General features: G+C 40.0%; 1 protein-coding gene across 3 annotated transcripts in view; it reads right to left on the bottom strand.

The window, feature by feature from the left end:
• Positions 1–16,461, bottom strand: part of LOC139757083 (scoloptoxin SSD14-like) — a 190,480-nt gene that overhangs the window by 42,711 nt on the left and 131,308 nt on the right. For all 3 annotated transcript variants that reach the window (XM_071677336.1, XM_071677183.1, XM_071677247.1), the window contains 2 exons: positions 10,416–10,665; positions 670–860 (listed from right to left, as the gene is read on the bottom strand). In XM_071677336.1, the coding sequence (XP_071533437.1) occupies positions 670–860; positions 10,416–10,665 (441 nt within the window). The remainder of the gene's footprint in view (positions 1–669; positions 861–10,415; positions 10,666–16,461) is intronic.

The following is a 16,461-nucleotide window of genomic DNA, read 5'->3' as shown; positions in this document are numbered from 1 at the left end:
GATAATGAGAGGCAAGTGTTTTGGGAGCAAATGAGTGAGCGTGTTAGCAGCTTTGGCGCATGAAACCAGGTTATAGTGATGGGTAATTTGAATGCAAAGGTGAGTAATGTGGCAGTTGAAGGAATAATTGGTGGACATGGGGTGTTCAGTGTTGTAAATGGAAATGGTAAAGAGCTTGTAGATTTGTGTTCTGAAAAAGGACTGGTAACTGAGAATATCTGATTTAAAAAGAGATATACATAAGTATGCATATGTAAGTAGGAGGGATGGCCAGAGAGCATTATTGGATTACATGTTGAGTGACAGGTGCATGAAACAATTTTGTTGGGATGGGTGATGTCTGGGTTATGGGTGGGAAGGTGTGATATGTGTTTGTCTAGAGTTGCTTCCATTGGGTGTATGTCTGGTGGTGAGAAGTTTATGACTGAATTGAGAAGATGACTGTTTAGTGTTTGAGGGGTTATGTCAGTGTATACAAGTTTTGTCACTGATATGTTTGTTGTGTGTGTGTTTGTGTATATGTTGGGAGAGGAGGGGTATTTACTTTTGAGGAGGTGAAAGACCAGGCAGGAGAGGCTTAGTTTATAATGAAATGGATATACTGTTTTTTTTCATAAAAGTTAGTAGAATAGGAAATAAGTTAATAAACAAAGGAGTGAAAGATCTTACTATAAGTTGATGGTGCTAGTAACAGCTACTGCATCACCACTGGGAGCCAGAAGGGAAAAGTGGGCAGTTCCGTGATCTTCTTTAGCTGTAAGAAAAGCGCCATAATGTTCTGGGTCTTGGAAAGTGCGATCGTCTGTAATCTTGCTGCGAATATCATCAGCATAGGCATCAGAAGTCATGTCCTGAAAAAGCTGAAACGGAAATAGTCACAAATGAAAAGTGTGTGAAATAACAGTATGCAACTTATTATCATGCAGCTTGTTGAATTTATGTATACTGTATCTATCAATAATATTTTCACATTTTATCACTTATTCCATTTTTCCACTGCTCTTTTACTATAGAAAGTACTTCTCTACATCATTTCCAATAAGTTTCTTGCACAGTCTCATGCAATGGAGTCTGGTTATCTTATTCATCTACATTTATCATACTTTGTCACTGTCTCCCGCATTAGCAAGGTAGCACGAGGAAACAGACGAAAGAATGGCCCAACCCACCCACATACAAATGAATATACATACACGTCCACAGATGCACATATACACACCTATACATTTCAACATATACATATATATACATACACAGACATTTTTTTTTTTTTTTTTTTTTTTATACTTTGTCGATGTCTCCCGCTTCCTTTATTCATTCCCATCACCATCCCGCCACACATGAAATGACAACCCTCTCCCCCCACATGCACGTGAGGTAGCGCTAGGAAAAGACAACAAAGGCCACATTCATTCACACTCAGTCTCCAGTTGTCATGTATAATGCACCGAAACCACAGCTCCCTTTCCACATTCAGGCCCCACAAAACTTTCCATGGTTTACCCCAAATGCTACACATGCCCTGGTTCAATCTTATCCCTACATATTTTGAAGAACTCTTTGCTGTCTGCATCATTGATCTAGAATAAAAACTAAAAGGCTGTGATAGAATCATCGCCTCATCTTCCGTCTTCCAAAGTGGGCAAATTTATGGTTTGCATCATTTCCCTGTAACTCACTTATCTTTGGTACTACCTTTGTTGCCTTCCTCTAGGTCCTCTCAATTAGCTCCTTGAGTTTCTTTAGGTGAGAAGAAACCTGAGAATCATACTCTAACTCTGACTTTATCATTTTTCTATCTATACACTTGAGGGATATTCTGATATTTGATAGTAGACACTTTGTCTCCTTACACATTCTCCTGTGGTGGGACCTTCACAACTGGTTAGACAATGTCGACTCCCAAGTCCTTTTTATAAACAAAATTCTCAAGTTTACTTTCACTTTATACAATCCTCATTTTCTCATCCTTTGTAAGCTGATATAATTCTCCTCATTTTCACTTCCCTCGTGACTTCTGCATCATCTGTATCTATTTTCAGATAGGAGTCCATCCCTTCTGACAAGTCATTCACATACATCAAAAAGAGTAGTGACCCTAAAACTGAACCCTACAGCACACCACTGGGACCTCTACCCACTTGGAGAAGATGCCTCTGACATATGTACTATTTCTATCCCACTGACATGACCTTTCTACTGGAAAAGTCTCCCTCTAATTCCAGGTAGGAGATCCAACTTATAAATCAGCCTACCATGAGCTAAAGTATCAAATGCTTGCTGGCACTCCAGATACAATCTATCTTGTCTTCTCTTTTGTCTAACACAGAGCTCACTATTCTAACTATATATTTACATGTCTAATATCCATTCCCTCTGGGAACTCCCATCAATGGGTGGCCACAGAAAAAGAGTCTTCACTTATCCCTGTCCTTATATGCCTACCTTGCATACACCATTCCACACATGCTTCCATCACTTCTTTCCCTCCAGTATTCCTCAACCCTACTTGCCTATGTCTCAACCCTACTTGCCTATGTCACAAGTGGTCTTCCTCTCACACCAACCCCTTTAACAGTACTAATATACACTCTCCTTGTAAACTCTCAGTCTTGTATTCTTTCAACATGCCCAAACCAACTCAAAGTATTGTTTCATCCACTCAACCACGCTACAATTCCTTCCCTTTGCATTCCTTGCCATACCACATCTCTCATACACCTCTTTATTTCCTTCTTCATTGTATCTAGTCACACCATATGCTCTTCTCAAACAGCTCATTTCAACAGCCTGGATTCTTGACCTCTGTGAGGGAAATGCAAGTTTTGGAGAGATGGGGGCAAGTAAGCAGCCTGTTGTGGATGAGAGGGCCTAGGAAGTGAGTCAGTTGTTGTTCATCTATGATACAGCTCTAGAGGCTGATTAGGGTGAGAAGCTGCATTTGGAAAAGTAGTGTGAAAGGAGAAAGTCAAAAAGTCAAGAGTAAATGTGAATAAGAGCAAGGTTATTAGGTTCAGTAGGGTTGAGGGACAAGTCAATTGGGATGTAAGTTTGAACAGAGAAAAACTGGAGGAAGTGAATTGTTTTACATAACTGGGAGTGGACTTAGCAACAGATGGAACCAAGGAAGTCGAAGTGAATCACAAGGTGGGGGAAGGGGCGAAGTTTCTGGGAGCAATGAAGCATGTGTGGAAGAGAATGTTATCTTGGATAGCAAAAATGGGTATGTTTGAAGGAATGGTAGTTCAAACAATGTTATATGGTTGCGAGGCATGGGATATAGATAGGGTTGTACAGAGGAGGATGGATGTATTGGAAATGAAATGCTTGAGGACAATATGTGGTTTGATTGAGTATGTAATGAAACGGTAAGAGATGTGTGGAAATAAAAAGAGTGTGGTTGAGAGAGCAAAAGAGGGTGTATTGAAATGGTTTGGACATATGGAGAGAATGAGTGAGGAAAGACTGACAAAGAGGATATATGTGTTAGAGGTGGAAGGAACAAGCAGAAGTGGGAGACCAAATTGAAGGTGGAAGAATGGAGTGAAAAAGATTTTGAGCGATCAGGGCCTGAACATACAGGAGGATGAAAGGCATGCAACGAGTACAGTGAATTGGAATGATGTGGTATACCAGGGTCAACATGCTGTCAATGGATTGAACCAGGGAATGTGAAGAGTCTGGGGTAAACCATGGAAAGGCCTGTGGGGCCTGAAAGTGGATAGGGAACTGTGGTTTTGGTGCATTACACACGACAATAACAATTATAATAATAATAATTGAATTATATGGGAGGGTATTGATTGAGAGGGTGAAGGCATGTACAGAGCATCAGATTGGGGAAGAGCAGTGTGGTTTCAGAAGTGGTAGAGGATGTGTGGATCAGGTGTTTGCTTTGAAGAATGTATGTGAGAAATACTTAGAAAAGCAAATGGATTTGTATGTAGCATTTATGGATCTGGAGAAGGCATATGATAGAGTTGAAAGAGATGCTCTGTGGAAGGCATTAAGAATATATGGTGTAGGAGGCAAGTTGTTAGAAGCAGTGAAAAGTTTTTATCGAGGATGTAAGGCATGTGTACGTGTAGGAAGAGAGGAAAGTGATTGGTTCTCAGTGAATGTAGGTTTGCGGCAGGGGTGTGTGATGTCTCCATGGTTGTTTAATTTGTTTATGGATGGGGTTGTTAGGGAGGTGAATGCAAGAGTTTTGGAAAGAGGGGCAAGTATGAAGTCTGTTGGGGATGAGAGAGCTTGGGAAGTGAGTCAGTTGTTGTTCGCTGATGATACAGCGCTGGTGGCTGATTCATGTGAGAAACTGCAGAAGCTGGTGATTGAGTTTGCTAAAGTGTGTGAAAGAAGAAAGTTAAGAGTAAATGTGAATAAGAGCAAGGTTATTAGGTACAGTAGGGTTGAGGGTCAAGTCAATTGGGAGGTGAGTTTGAATGGAGAAAAACTGGAGGAAGTAAAGTGTTTTAGATATCTGGGAGTGGATCTGGCAGCGGATGGAACCATGGAAGCGGAAGTGGATCAAAGGGTGGGGGAGGGGGCGAAAATTCTGGGAGCCTTGAAGAATGTGTGGAAGTCGAGAACATTATCTCGGAAAGCAAAAATGGGTATGTTTGAAGGAATAGTGGTTCCAACAATGTAGTATGGTTGCGAGGCGTGGGCTATGGATAGAGTTGTGCGCAGGAGGATGGATGTGCTGGAAATGAGATGTTTGAGGACAATGTGTGGTGTGAGGTGGTTTGATCGAGTAAGTAACGTAAGGGTAAGAGAGATGTGTGGAAATAAAAAGAACGTGGTTGAGAGAGCAGAAGAGGGTGTTTTGAAATGGTTTGGGCACATGGAGAGAATGAGTGAGGAAAGATTGACCAAGAGCATATATATGTGTCGGAGGTGGAGGGAACGAGGAGAAGAGGGAGACCAAATTGGAGGTGGAAAGATGGAGTGAAAAAGATTTTGTGTGATCGGGGCCTGAACATGCAGGAGGGTGAAAGGAGGGCAAGGAATAGAGTGAATTGGAGCGATGTGGTATACCGGGGTTGACGTGCTGTCAGTGGATTGAATCAGGGCATGTGAAGCGTCTGGGGTAAACCATGGAAAGCTGTGTAGGTATGTGTATTTGCGTGTGTGGACGTATGTATATACTTGTGTATGGGGGTGGGTTGGGCCATTTCTTTCGTCTGTTTCCTTGCGCTACCTCGCAAACGCGGGAGACAGCGGCAAAAAAAAAAAAAAAAAAAAAAGGATAAGAAAGAGTGCTCAAATTACGGAGGTATAAGTTTGTTGAGTATTCCTGGGAAATTATATGGGAGGGTATTGATTGAGAGGGTGAAGGCATGTACAGAGCATCAGATGGGGAAGAGTAGTGTGGTTTCAGAAGTGGTAGAGGATGTGTGGATCAGGTGTTTGCTTTGAAGAATGTATGTGAGATATACTTAAAAAAGCAAATGGATTTGTATGTAGCGTTTATGGGTCTGGAGAAGGCATATGATAGAGTTGATAGAGATGCTCTGTGGAAGGTATTAAGAATATATGGTAAGGGAGGTAAGTTATTAGATGCTGTGGAAAGTTTTTATTGAGGATGTAAAGCATGTGTACATGTAGGAAGAGAGAAAAGTGATTGGCTCTCAGTGAATGTTGGTTTGCAGCAGGGGTGCAGGATGTCTCCATGGTTGTTTAATTTGTTTATGGATGGGGTTGTTAGGGAGGTGAATGCAAGGGTTTTGGAAAGAGGGGCAAGTATGCAGTCTGTTGTGGATGAGAGAGCTTGAGAAGTGAGTCAGTTGTTGTTCGCTGATGATACAGCGCTGGTGACTGATTCGGGTGAGAAACTGCAGAAGCTGGTGACTGAGTTTGGTAAAGAGTGTGAAAGAAGAAAGCTGAGAGTAAATGTGAATAAGAACAAGGTTATTAGGTACAGTTGGGTTGAGGGACAAGTCAATTGGGAGGTAAGTTTGAATGGAAAAAACTGGAGGAAGTGTTTTAGATATCTGGGAGTGGATTTGGCAGCAGATGGAACCATGGAAGCGGAAGCGAATCATAGGGTGGGGGAGGGGACGAAAGTTCTGGGAGCGTTGAAAAATGTGTGGAAGTCGAGGACGTTATTTGGGAAAGCAAAAATGGGTATGTTTGAAGGAATAGTGGTTCCAACAATGTTACATGATTGCGAGGTGTGGGCTATAGATAGAGTTGTGAGGAGGAGGGTGGATGTGCTGGAAATGAGATGTTTGAGGACAATATGTGGTGTGAGGTGGTTTCATCGAGTAAGTAATGAAAGGGTAAGAGAGATGTGTGATAATAAAAAGAGTGTGGTTGAGAGAGCAGAAAAGGTGTTTTGAAATGGTTTGGTCACATGGAGAGAATGAGGGAGGAAATAAATAAATAAATAAATAAATAAATAAATAATAATAAAACTATTTATCTATTTATTTTGCTTTGTCGCTGTCTCCTGCATTAGCGAGGTAGCGCAAGGAAACAGATGAAAGAATGGCCCAACCCACCCACATACACATGTACATACACGTCCACACACGCAAATATACATACCTATACATCTCAACATATACATACATATACACACACAGATATATACATATATACACATGTACATAATTCATACTGTCTACCTTTATTCATTCCCATTGCCAACCGCCACACATGATATAACAACCCCATCCCCCCATATGTGTGCGAGGTAGCGCGAGTAAAAGACAACAAAGGCCACATTCGTTCACACTCAGTCTCTAGCTGTCATGTATAATGCACCAAAACCATAGCTCCCTTTCCACATCCAGGCCACACAGAACTTTCCATGGTTTACCCAGACACTTCACATGCCCTGGTTCAATCCATTGACAGCAGGTCGACCCCGGTATACCACATCGCTCCAATTCACTCTATTCCTTGCACGCCTTTCAAACTCCTGCATGTTCAGGCCCCGATCACTCAAAATCTTTTTCACTCCATCTTTCCACCTCCAGTTTGGTCTCCCACTTCTCCTCCTTCCTTCCACCTCTGACACATATATCCTCTTGGTCAATCTTTCCTCACTCATTCTCTCCACGTGACCAAACCATTTCAAAACACCCTCTTCTGCTCTCTCAACCACACTCTTTTTTTATTACCACAAATCTCTCTTACCCTTACATTGCTTACTCGATCAAACCACCTCACACCACATATTGTCCTCAAACATCTCATTTCCAGCACATCCACCCTCCTTCGCAAAACTCTATCTATAGCCCACGCCTCGCAACCATATAACATTGTTAGAACCACTGTTCCTTCAAACATACCCATTTTTCCTTTCCGAGATGATGTTCTCAACTTCCACACATTTTTCAACGCTCCCAGAACTTTCACCCCCTCCCTCACCCTATGATTCACTTCCACTTACATGGTTCCATCCGCTACCAAATCCACTCCCAGATATCTAAAACACTTCATTTCCTCCAGTTTTTCTCCATTTAAACTTACCTCCCAATTGACTTGACCCTCAACCCTACTGTACCTAATAACCTTGCTCTTATTCACATTTACTCTCAGCTTTCTTCTTTCACACACTTTACCAAACTCAGTCACCAGCTTCTGCAGTTTCTCACACGAATCAGCCACCAGTGCTGTATCATCAGCGAACAACAACTGACTCACTTCTCAAGCTCTCTCATCCACAACAGACTACATATTTGCCCCTCTTTCCAAAACTCTTGCATTCACCTCCCTAACTACCCCATACATAAACAAATTAAACAACCATGGAGACATCACACACCAATCACTTTCCTCTCTTCCTACTCGTACATATGCCTTACATCCTCGATAAAAACTTTTCACTGCTTCTAACAACTTGCCCTCCACACCATATATTCTTAATACCTTCCACAGAGCATCTCTATCAACTCTATCATGTGCCTCCTTCAGATCCATAAATGCTACATACAAATCCATTTGCTTTTCTAAGTATTTCTCACATACATTCTTCAAAGCAAACACCTGATCCACACATCCTCTACCACTTCTGAAACCACACTGCTCTTCCCCAGTCTGATGCTCTGTACATGCCTTCATCCTCTCAATCAATACCCTCCCATATAATTTACCAGGAATACTAAACAAACTTATACCTCTGTAATTTGAGCACTCACTTTTATCCCCTTTGCCTTTGTACAATGGCACTATGCACGCATTCCTCCAATCCTCAGGCACCTCACCATGAGTCATACATACATTAAATAACCTTACCAATCAGTCAACAATACAGTCACCCCCTTCTTTAATAAATTCCACTGCAATACCATCCAAACCCGCTGCCTTACCGGCTTTCATCTTCCGCAAAGCTTTTACTACCTCTTCTCTGTTTACCAAATCATTCTCCCCAACCCTCTCACTTTCCACACCACCTCGACCAAAACACCCTATATCTGCCACTCTCATCAAACACATTCAACAAACCATCAAAATACTTACTCTATTTCTCACATCACCACTACTTGTTATAACCTCCCCATTAGCCCCCTTCACTGAAGTGACCATTTGCTCCCTCGTCTTACGCACTTTATTTACCTCCTTCCAAAACATCTTTTTATTCTCCCTAAAATCTAATGATACTCTCTCACCCTAACTCTCATTTGCCCTCTTTTTCACCTCTTGCACCTTTCTCTTGACCTCCTGCCTCTTTCTTTTATACATCTCCCACTCATTTGCATTATTTCCCAGCAAAAATCATCCAAATGCCTCTCTCTTCTCTTTCACTAATAATCTTATTTCTTAATCCCACCACTCACTACCCTTTCTAATCTGCCCACTTCCCACGCTTCTCATGCCATAAGCATCTTTTGCGCAAGTCATCACTGCTTCCCTAAATACATGCCATTCCTCCCCCACTCCCCTTACGTCCTTTGCTCTCACCTTTTTCCATTCTGTACTCAGTCTCTCTTGGTACTTCCCCACACAAGTCTCCTTCCCAAGCTCACTTACTCTCACCACTCTCTTCACCCCAACATTCTCTCTTCTTTTCTGTAAACCTCTACAAATCTTCACCTTCGCCTCCACTAGATAATGATCAGACATCCCTCCAGCTGCACCTCTCAGCACATTAACAGCTAAATGTCTCTCTTTTGTGGCCTATCAATTAACATGTACTCTAATAACGCTCTCTGGCCATTTCTCCTACTTACATACGTATACTTACGTATATCTCTCTTTTTAAACCAGGTATTCCCAATCACCAGTCCTTTTTCAGCACATAAATCTACAAGCTCTTCACCATTTCCATTTACAACACTGAACACCCCATGTACACCAATTATTCCCTCAACTGCCACATTAATCACCTTTGCATTCAAATCACCCATCACTATAACCCGGTCTCGTGCATCAAAACTACTAACACACTGACTCAGCTGCTCCCAAAATACTTGCCTCTCATGATCTTCTCATGCCCAGGTGCATATGCACCAATAACCACCCATCTCTCTCCATCCACTTTCAGTTTTACCCATATCAATCTAGAGTTTACTTCTTACACTCTATTACATATTCCCACTACTCCTGTTTCAGGAGTAGTGCTACTCCTTCCCTTGCTCTTGTCCTCTCACTAACCCCTGACTTTACTCCCAAGACATTCCCAAACCACTCTTCCCCTTTACCCTTGAGCTTTGTTTCACTCAGAGCCAAAACATCCAGGTTCCTTTCCTCAAACATACTACCTATCTCTCCTTTTTTCTCATCTTGGTTACATCCACACACATTTAGACATCCCAATCTGAGCCTTCGAGGAGGATAAGCACTCCCCGCGTGACTCCTTCTTCTGTTTCCCCTTTTAGAAAGTTAAAATACAAGGAGGGGAGGGTTTCCAGCTCCCCGCTCCCATCCCCTTTAGTCGCCTTCTACGACACGTGAGGAATGCGTGGAAAGTATTCTTTCGCCCCTATCCCAGGGGATAATAATAATAACAATGGTAATTTTTTTTTTGTTTGTTTCTTCATAAATTCATTTTGTCTTGTTAAGCTTAAGCATGGAGGCTGCAAGACTGCAGTGAAAATTCTAAGGTTGGAGTTTCTGTCATTATGGAACTAATTCTGATGAGTATAAAAATGGATGACAAACAATGGCATGTGGAAGTACAATACATGAGGATAGGGGAACAATAATGAGAAACCTCCCTCTCCAGACAGACGATGTATGAATGTGTAAGGTCAAACTGTAGGTAAATACACGAACAACAGTAATGAGGAAAAAAAGAGGATTCTGTTTTAACATATCCACAGGTAACTGGGAAAAGATTTTGCCAGAAAAGGCAAGCAGCAGTGGGTGCCCATCATGGGAGAAACTGCATACAAATGCAGAGTAGGTTAACAAATAGGAACACAGACTTTGTCATAAAACAAGAAATCATATCTATCTTTACTTACTCCTGTCATATCCACAAAATCTTCATCTCCCATCATGGTCCTCTTGGCATATGCCCACTTGAATGCCTCGGTAATTCGTTGGTGAGTCAGGACAAGATTTTCATCATTCATACTGTCAGAGGTAAAGCCATATCCATCCAGGATGTTAAGAATAAAGCCCAACACCAAGCCTGAGCCAGGTGGGGGTACAGAATACATGGTTAAATTTCCATGTTGGATACTGACATTCACGGCTTCTTTCCAAACCGGTCTGAAAAAAATTGGGAAAGTAAATAAACAGAATACGTACACAAAAGGATTGTTTCAAAGTAATGATTTAATCATCATCAAATTAAAGAACTTCTAACATTACTACTATTATCATTTCATCAATAACAATAGTAATAAGTCCTAAAGCACAGTAGCAACAAATGGAACCATACACAATAAGGATGTCTTATCTGGGGTATCACATAACAGAGTACAGTAAACCCTCAGTTTAACGGATTTCAGATTTGACAGACTGGGGAAATAATAATATATCAATATGATTTAAAGAATTAAGATAAATTCAAAAATCTCAAACGCCTTAAAATGTACATCTCATATCACACTTGTTTATGGTAGTGTGGGGTATACTCGCTTTGTTTCAGTCTCAATCTTCCTCAAGCTACTGTGTGGTCAGGTTGTATATAGAGAAATGTGACTTTATTTATCAATTACATAATTTTGCAATCCTATAATTCAAAATGGCATCAACTGATAGAGAAGTTGAAAGAAAGTGTGTGAACTGTATGCAGTATATTGCATTAAAAAATGGCTCATAGGTTACAATCTTGATTCAACAGACTTTCGGCATTAATGGACATCCCCTCCCCCCCAACTAGTCCATTAAATCAAGAGTTTGCTGTCCTAGCCTTAATACAGTTTATAAAAACAATATCTGATAGAAACACTGAAAAGAAAGCAAGTATGGTGAAATACTTTGTAAATGAGAAAATAATCACTGAAACTGAAAGATAAAAGGAAAAACAGGCAAAAAGACTTGGTTATGATTTACATATGGATTGAGAAAGCCTAATGAAATTCAGAACTAATAATTTGAAAACATTAGTTACGGAACACTAAAGTAATAACAATGACACCCTAATAAAGACTCAAAGGGAAAGACAGAAAGTGAGGTAAACATGAGGTAAACATGAAAGATGTAGGAGCCACCATTAATGATAAACAAATTCAAAGACAATCTTAATAAGATCATATATTCATTTCAAGGAATGCATGAGACAGTGATGATAACCTTCATTACATGGGGAAGGAAAGTGTTAATGAGATTATTCACTATGTACATACGAAGCAAAATTGAAACCTGCTGAAATTGATTAGCTTGAAAGAATTCAGAACTCTTTACCAGTTAACCTTAATGCTGGAACATCTGCATTACAATGGCAGACTGACTTACAAATTATACAGTCCTGAGAGAAGAGAAAGGTAAATGATGATGAATGCATCAAAAAAAAAAAAAAAAAAAATAAAGCAGCAGGGCAAAAATCATATGTATCAGAACTAAAAGTCTCTATATCTGCATGCATTTTTAAGAATGTGCCAAGGAGATAATAATGAAAAGTATATGAATGTCTAGCAAGGAAGAATTTCTCTCAAGTGAAATGAGAAACACCTCTGGAGTTGGCAACAAAACATCTAAAAGATGAGACCATATCAACCAAGAACTGATGACTTGCAAAAGTGTAGCAGTGGGAGAAAACAGCTAAAGAACACGTAACGAATGTGGAGACCTATGTGTTCCTGCCTCAGTGTCGTATGGTAGACACTTGTAGAAATGCACCCGCATTTTTGATGGTAGATGCTTACAGGAAGGTAACTGCATGTCTTATGGTAGATATCTATAGCATGGTACCTGCATGTCATATGGTAAACACTTGTAGGAAGGTACTTACATGTCTTATGGTAGACACTTGCAGAAAGGTACTTGCATGTCTTATGGTACACAACTGTAGGAAGGTAACTGCAAGTCTTATGGTAGTCACTTGTAGGATGATACCTTCACATTTTATTGCATAAATATGTAGGAAGATACTTGCATGTCTTCATCCATTCCTGGCTCAACCCCACCCCACAGGAAACAGCATCACTATCCCCCTGCTTCAGCAGAGCAGCGCCAGGAAAACACACAAAAAAGGCCAAATTCAGTCTCTAGCTGTCATGTGCAAAACACCAAAACCACTATTTCAAATCCACACCCAGGCTCCACAGACCCCTCCATGGTTCACCCCAGACGTTTCACAGGCCCTGGTTCAATCAATTGATAGCACGTCAAACTTGGTATACTACATCGCTCCAACAGATATCTGGGAGTGGATTTAGCAGTGGATGGAACCATGGAAGTAGAAGTAAGTCACAGGGTGAGGAGGGGGCAAAGGTTCTGGGAGCATTGAAAAATGTGTGGAAGGCAAGAATGGTATCTCAGAAAGCAAAAATGGTTATGTTTGAAGTAATAGTGGTTCCAACAGTGTTACATGGTTGCGAGGCATGGGCTATACAGAGGGTTGCGTGGAGGAGGGTGGATGTGTTGGAAATGAAATGTTTGAGGACAATATGTGGTGCAAGGTGGTTTGATCGAGTAAGTAATGAAAGGGTAAGAGAGATGTGTGATAATAAAAGGAGTGTGGTGGTGACAGCAGAAGAGGATGAATTGAAATGGTTTGGTACCATGGAGGGAATGAGAGAGGAAAGATTGACAAAGAGGATATATTTGTCAGAGGTGGAGGGAACGAGAAGCGGGAGACCAAATTGGTGGTGGAAAGATGGAGTGAAAAAGATTTTAAGCAATCAGGGCCTGAACATACAGGAGGGTGAAAGACGTGCAAGGAATAGGGTGAATTGGAATGATGTGGTATACTGGGGTCGCTGTGCTGTCAATGGATTGAACCGGGCATGTGAAGCGTCTGGGGTAAACCATGGAAAGTTTTGCAAGGCCTGCATGTGGAAAGGGAGCTGTGGTTTCTGTGCATTACACATGACAGTTAGAGACTGAGTGTGAACGAGTGTGGCCTTTGTTGTCTTTTCCTAGCGCTACCTCGCGTGCAATCAGGATGGTATATGAAGCTGGAAAACATGCCTTTCTCATAGAAGTTAAGCTATTGATAATGGGGATTTCAATTATGAGGAAACAAAAAGGCAAATTTGGATTCTCATATTGACAGAGAATTATGAAGACACAAATTCTTAGAGCAAGTACAGGAAGATTTCCTAAACCAGCATGTTAGAGAACAAAAATGGAGGAGAGGGACTGATTCACTCTCATTATTAGACCTATATTCACACAGATTTGCATGGAAGTTGAAAACATAACATATGATACACTTTTTAGAAATTCTATCATATAAGTTTGATTATGTGGGAAATGAGGAAGGTAGAAGAGCAGAAATGAGACAGGACTTAAGGAGGTGATATATAATCATGGAAACTACAAAGAACTTAATTTCTATGGCAGCATAGATTAAGGTATGGAGTTATGTAGCCAGGAACCAGGGTAATGGGGTGAAAGGTTCTTTGAAATTTACAATAGAGTGAGAACATGCATAATTCTACCCTCAGCTAAAGAGGGAAGGTCAAGAAAGATAGTACAATGGTCTAATAAAAAAAATCAAAAATCAAGGGAGCTTCAAGATATATGAGATTGGAAATATAGGCAACAATCCAGCCAGCCAGCTTATGCAAGGTATAAAAGACCAAGGAATGTGCACTGCAGGATAAAAAAACAGGAAGAGAAATCTCTGAAAAGAATAGTGATGAAACTGGGAAGAGGCACTAACGAACAACTGAAAAAGATACCATGAAAAGGTGCTGATGAACAATCGAGTTAAAACTATTTCTACACACTCCTCTCAAATGCACTCAGACAGACAGAGAGGCAACCAGATCAACTGGAGGCCCAATTGGAAAAGCTGAAAACTCAGACTAGTGAACAGATTGGACCAGTCAAAGCCTAAATGAAGAAAATGTAGCAATGATTTGTAAACATGGTTACATTTCTCTAAGACATCTATAGTGGGTTAAGGGATTCTGGTATAGGCTATGAGTACCCGGATGGCCCATAATGATGTGGTGTCACAACTCTCTAATGGTTCTGGTAATAGCTGTAATAATAGTGTTATACATATGCCATCTGTGAGTCCAGCCTATTCGTATGAAGTGGCAGATGTTGAATTTCTGCTGCAGTTTTTTCCCATCTTAGTATCTTTTATGAATTTCATTATCTTGAAATCCATCTCATCATCAAAATCATAAATGTAAGTGAAAAAGAGAACAGGTCCCAAGCCTGATCTATTTAGCACATCATTTATCATGTCTAACCATCATCAGGCTTAACCATTTATCACTACTCTTTGTTTAAAGCCAATCAAACAATTTCTTAACCATACCGTGTTAATTAATTCTTGCCAGTAACCTTTGATTTAAAACTTTATTGAATGACTTTTGAAATTCTAAATAGATGACATTAACCGTTTTAGTTTCCTCATACACACTGACTATCATAAAAAAAAAGTCAGGTAGATTTGTAAAACATAAATAATGTTACTGAAGTCATATTAAGAAACTTTTAATGAATAGTGCAATCTAAATGGTTTTCAATTTTCTAACAAATGAATTTCCCTATGCTTACCAACTCCAGACATTGAGCAAACCGGAAGATAATTTCTAGGCAGCTTTTTGCTACCTTTTTTGGATATCAGCTATACATTAGTAAACTTCCATTCTAAAACTCCCTGTGGCAAATTACTTATTGAGAATAGATGTCAAGAGCTTAAATACCTCATCTTTAACCTCTTTCAATGTCCTCAGATAAAACTTATCTGGGTCAGCTGTATTATCTACTTTCATTCCATTCAACTTCAGTGTCTTTACGTTAGTCAACGTTTTCCTCCATTAGCAATGGAACTGAATTCTGGACAGGAGCTGTATTTATTCATGAATACCGATGCAAAAAAATTAATCTAAGATTTTTCTCATGGGTTTGTTGTCTTGAATCAAGTCCATTGACCAGACAATGACTTAATTTAAGCATATCTATAAGACTCCTTTGAGTTTTTGCTATATTCTGCAAAATGAGGTTCATACTGTCCTTTAATGTATAAGTCTTTTGGTTACTTGCTTAAAATTTACATGATCTACTCCAAAGTATCTTCTCTTTCCCTCCTAGTTATCATATAACTCTCAGGACACATCAGGTCAGATCTTGTCTCTAATAAGTTTAGCCTCCAATGTTCCAGAAATATCAGGCTGGTTTCCTTAATTTGTCTTGAAAAAATCTTGCTTTTTTTCAATGTATTACCATTTCATGTGTACTTGTACACATTATTCTTAACATGATATTTGCATCAATTAATACTGTTAATGATGTCTCTCAGGTAGTGGTAGACTGTTCTGCTCTATCACCTCTTCTGACTTCTCCCATATTTTGCCTTTTGACTATATTCCTTACTTTCTTTTTCATTCTTCCCTTAGTCTATCATCTCTGTTGAATACCACTCTATATTTCTCCTTATTTGTAGGTTTCTATGTATACTTAAGTGTTTCCTACATAGAAAACTTGGCAGTGAAGATATTCATTGTAGTGAGGCAAGCTAGCTTTCATGATAATTGGACAAGTGACCAGGGCAAGTCTCTCCTATAGATCTTAAGTTTCTGGGCAATACAATCCTCTTTTTCAATCAACAAAGCCATCTCAAGACTTATATGAGTGATATTATCACTGGACAAACTACTAAAGGCAAAATAAGATCAAGAAATCAAACCAGTTTTAAAACATCCCTTGAGGTGAGTATGGTTTTGACCTGTATTACTCCATGTCAAGCAAGGATTCAAACAATATTTACATTGTGGATGGGATCTATTGTGAAGATTCTGATGGCTTTCTAGATGGAGATAAAAGAAAGGAAAAAAATGAGAATTTTCTGGGAATGAGGTACATGTCAGTGGTATCAATGGTATGTAATACTGACTGTAATGAATAACTATAGTTAACCCCAGTGGCAAAAATGCA

Source organism: Panulirus ornatus, chromosome 1 (genome assembly GCF_036320965.1).
Source record: "Panulirus ornatus isolate Po-2019 chromosome 1, ASM3632096v1, whole genome shotgun sequence".
Classification (NCBI taxonomy): Eukaryota; Metazoa; Arthropoda; class Malacostraca; order Decapoda; family Palinuridae; genus Panulirus; species Panulirus ornatus.
This window is presented reverse-complemented; position numbering and strand designations above follow the sequence as displayed.